This window comes from Phaseolus vulgaris, chromosome 6 (assembly GCF_051622355.1).
Source record: "Phaseolus vulgaris cultivar YP4 chromosome 6, ASM5162235v1, whole genome shotgun sequence".
NCBI classification, from domain to species: domain Eukaryota; kingdom Viridiplantae; phylum Streptophyta; class Magnoliopsida; order Fabales; family Fabaceae; genus Phaseolus; species Phaseolus vulgaris.
Window position 1 is genome coordinate 21858959 of NC_143503.1, and position 3648 is coordinate 21862606.

General features: G+C 33.7%; 1 protein-coding gene across 1 annotated transcript; it reads right to left on the bottom strand.

Moving 5' to 3' along the window:
- Positions 1 to 662: 662 nt before the first annotated feature.
- Positions 663 to 3029, bottom strand: LOC137831269 (uncharacterized). Its single transcript, XM_068638871.2, has 3 exons — positions 2658 to 3029; positions 1635 to 1787; positions 663 to 1165 (listed from the first exon to the last, which is right to left on the bottom strand). Exons 1-3 carry the CDS (start codon positions 2931 to 2933, stop codon positions 1067 to 1069), a joined length of 528 nt encoding a protein of 175 aa, XP_068494972.1. The 5' UTR covers positions 2934 to 3029; the 3' UTR covers positions 663 to 1066.
- Positions 3030 to 3648: the final 619 nt, after the last annotated feature.

Consider the following 3648-nt stretch of genomic DNA (forward strand, 5'->3'; position numbering starts at 1 on the left):
TAGATGATTCTCTTTTGCCTATGTTCCATTGTTCTAGACTCTTCCAATTTGGAAACTACAATGAAATTCCCATATTATACACCACAAAAATTAAACATTGCAGTTTCCAAACCCCAAAATAGAAGGGCAATATAGTCAACTAGAGAAGCATTTCCATAAACCCTAACCTCCAACATTTGTTTTCTTTCTGTCCAAGCAAATTTTCCCTTATTCATTGTCTTCTTCTTTCTCCTCACAAATCACTCAGTCATATTTGCATTTTGGATATTGCTTTCTATGATTGTGTTCTTGGTCCAGCAGAAGTTGGTGTAACTCAAGAAGTAGATGATAACAAAGCAACTGGGTGATAATGGCATGAAGAAATCATAATTTACAAGGGACTAAGAATGAAAATTTTCATTATACAAGTCACAATTTCTCATTCATTTCCTTCTACAATATTTCTCTCTATTTTGAAAAAAAACATACTTTCAGTTTCTATATTTTTTTCCCCTTCCAGACAAGGATAACATTAAAACTAGAATATCACAAAGATGAGGACTGTTACAAGGTTTCTCATTTCCCTCTCTTACCAAGGGTTTCCATTTAAAACTTAAATTAAAAATTAAAAATTTCACTTCAGTAATATATCTTGACGTCAATACAAACTTTTATCACACATATTACCAAATGCAACTCTAATTTTGATTAAATAGAGAAATTGCTTCTAGATTTTGTTCTACATAGTTATGAATTTCCAAAGCCTACAATGCAGCATACTTAAGACAAGACATAGTAAGCATCACATTATGCATATGATCCATCATGAAATGTAACTGATCATTCCTATGCTACTGGCAGCACTATACACAAGATTATGGCTCAATTACATTACATGTCAATGTAGGATGGTAGGATGTAAGGTGATAAAAGGTCATATATTACATTACATGTTAATGTAGGATGGTAGGATGTAAGGTGATAAGAGGTCATATATACTAGCTTGGTATTTCTTGAATGAAAACTTCCCTGCCTGACAGCTTGATTTTGTACTTGGGAATCATATAGTCAGTTCATGGACCAACCACTAGATATTAGTTTCCAATTGATTATCACTGTTCAGGCTGGTTTCATCATTGTTGCTTTCCAAGTCCAAACCATGATCCAATTTAACAATGTTTGAATCCTGCAATACATTGATATGCAGACAAAAGTTAAAAACAAACTTTGTCAAATTCCAAATCTTCAAAGATAAGGTCATGCTGTCAATGGTCATCATCTCAATTGCCTAACACAGCCCTCCTCTCCTCTTCCATCTGATTTAGGATCATTTACTAAATGCAACACAGACAAAAATTATAGTGTCATACCTGAATACGGAAAATGGTTTTGGAATCCCCAAAGGACAAATGATAGAAGTCTTTACATGGCATTATGGTTTATTGCAAGCACACATGATTGTTCTTGAATGTTAAAATAAGGTTTGTGTGTGTCAATATGTAACTTAGTCAGCAAAGGATAATCCAAGGGCAGTCTGAGTGAGGAAGAATACAGATTTAAAGCACATGAAATCCGATGTCAACTTCGAAAGTCCAAAAACTGTAACCAGAATACTAGACCATTCAAAACAGGAATGGAGAACTCTGTTACTTTACCTTGGTCTCCTCCAATATTTCATCCATGTTTAATTTCCCTTGCCTCTCATGGGTGATATTTTTCTGTCTAACTGCTGGTTGATCACTCTCAGTTGCGGATTCATGTTCTTTCTTTACAACCATAATCTTTTTCTGTTCTTCTAGCACCGCAATCTGCACCATGGAATTGACCAACCTTTAGTCATGATGAAAAGGACTCATTTGACAGATACTATGATGAACCAAAAAAATAAAGCACAAACCTGTTTACATAATGCACAAACTGAATGACACTGCATGATCCCTATAACCAATCTCTCCCAAGAGACAAGACTTTGTTCTTGCTTGCCTTATACTTCTAAAGTTAACTTATTTTTTTCATTTTTTCTTCAACCAAATAAAAACTTAGAAAAATGAGTTTTTTTTTTCATCTCATTACTCTAGGTCAAACTTTATCATGGTCCGTATACTTTCAAAAGAATTGAATTTAGCAGGCTAGCTACAAAATATGTGAATTTAATCTATTTTCCCAACTTTATAGCAATCAAAATCCATTGCCAAATATTAAATTTAAACATGGCTAGGGACTAAATTTATATATCTCAAAAAACTAGAGAACTAAATTCATAAATTTGTGAGTACATAAACCAAAATCAAGTTTCCCAGAGGATATGGAAACTAAACACATCTCCCCAGAAACAAATTATTACTCTGTATTTTCTCATCTATCTTCTCTGTTCTTTTCCCTCTCTTCGCCATATATCAGTACCCACCTAGAATCACAGATAAAGCAGCAAAAAAACCATCTTTCTCACAACCCCAAATCCCAATTCATGCAACATGCAAACGAAACAATTCAACCCAACACTTTTCGTTCCACAGAAAAATCCCAAACCCACCTAAACACTACACCCCATCACCAAAACACAGGAACATAAACAATAAATCGAAACTTTTCACCACAAAGCAAAAGCCCAATTAAATATTCACCCAAAAATGAAAAAAGGGCAAACAAAAAAGGGACAAAAACAGAGAGAGACATACAGGAGTGTAACGGAACTTCCTTCTGGGAGGCTCGTCGGAGACAGCGGCCGCGTCATCGGCGGTGGTGGGGGTCCATCGGCGGAGGAGTAGGCGAGAGGAAGAGTTGGAATTGGCATGAGAACCCTTGTTGTTGTTGGTGGTGGTGGTGTTGCTGGCTGAGGAAGAGGGGTTGACTTGGACCCACTTCTTCTTCCACTTCCTGACGGGGCCGGTGAAGACGGTGGAGGCACCGTAACGAGAGGAAGCACGGCTGAGTCTGGAACCAACGGCCTCCATTTAGCGGTGGTGGCGGTGGAGGAAGATGGTGTGGAGTTTGTCACCAAAGTGGCAGAGTGAGAAGTGAGTTATGTTCTGAAAGCAAGAGATGAAGAAATAAGGAGTGGTAGCTTTCAAAGTTATTATTACTGATGTCATAAATTTGTAGTATTGTGAATTTTTAAATTTATTTATTTATTTATTAATTAAGAAATTAAAGTTTTCTTCTTCTTCTTCTTCTTCCTTGTAAAATTAGAGTTTTCATTTCTTGTAAACTTTTTATAAATTGTTAAGTGAAATTGTAGCCTTGGTTTTATTTAATCTGTAGTCTGTGGTTGTAATTTTTAATTTTTTCAGTCAAATTTTAAAAAATTGCTAATTGAATCTGTGCAAGGTATTATAAAAATATTTTAATTAATTGAAATATAAAAATAAATGTATGTAAAATTAAACAAAAGTTATGTTTTTATAAAATTTAAGAGACCTAAACTCCGATTTATTCAAATTATTATTATTATAAAAGTGGACAAAATTTTACAATTGAATGGTGGTTCTTTTTCTATAGAAAACATGTTAAATTACAAAATGATAATTCTTAATAATTATTATATTATTCAATAAGGTTCGATTTTTTTTTTAAACTTACTATAAAATTAAAAAAACACACATATATATATATATTAATAATTATCATAAAAAATATAATATAATCCATGCCTATACTTCAAAGTATAAC

Coding starts and splice junctions, on each gene's coding strand:
- LOC137831269 (XM_068638871.2), bottom strand. CDS start 2,933: ATGGAGGCCGTTGGTTCCAGACTCAGCCGTGCTTCCTCTCGTTACGGT. Junction 1,788..2,657: donor GGAAGTTCCGTTACACTCCT/GTATGTCTCTCT, acceptor TCCATGGTGCAG/ATTGCGGTGCTAGAAGAACA. Junction 1,166..1,634: donor AAATATTGGAGGAGACCAAG/GTAAAGTAACAG, acceptor AATGTATTGCAG/GATTCAAACATTGTTAAATT.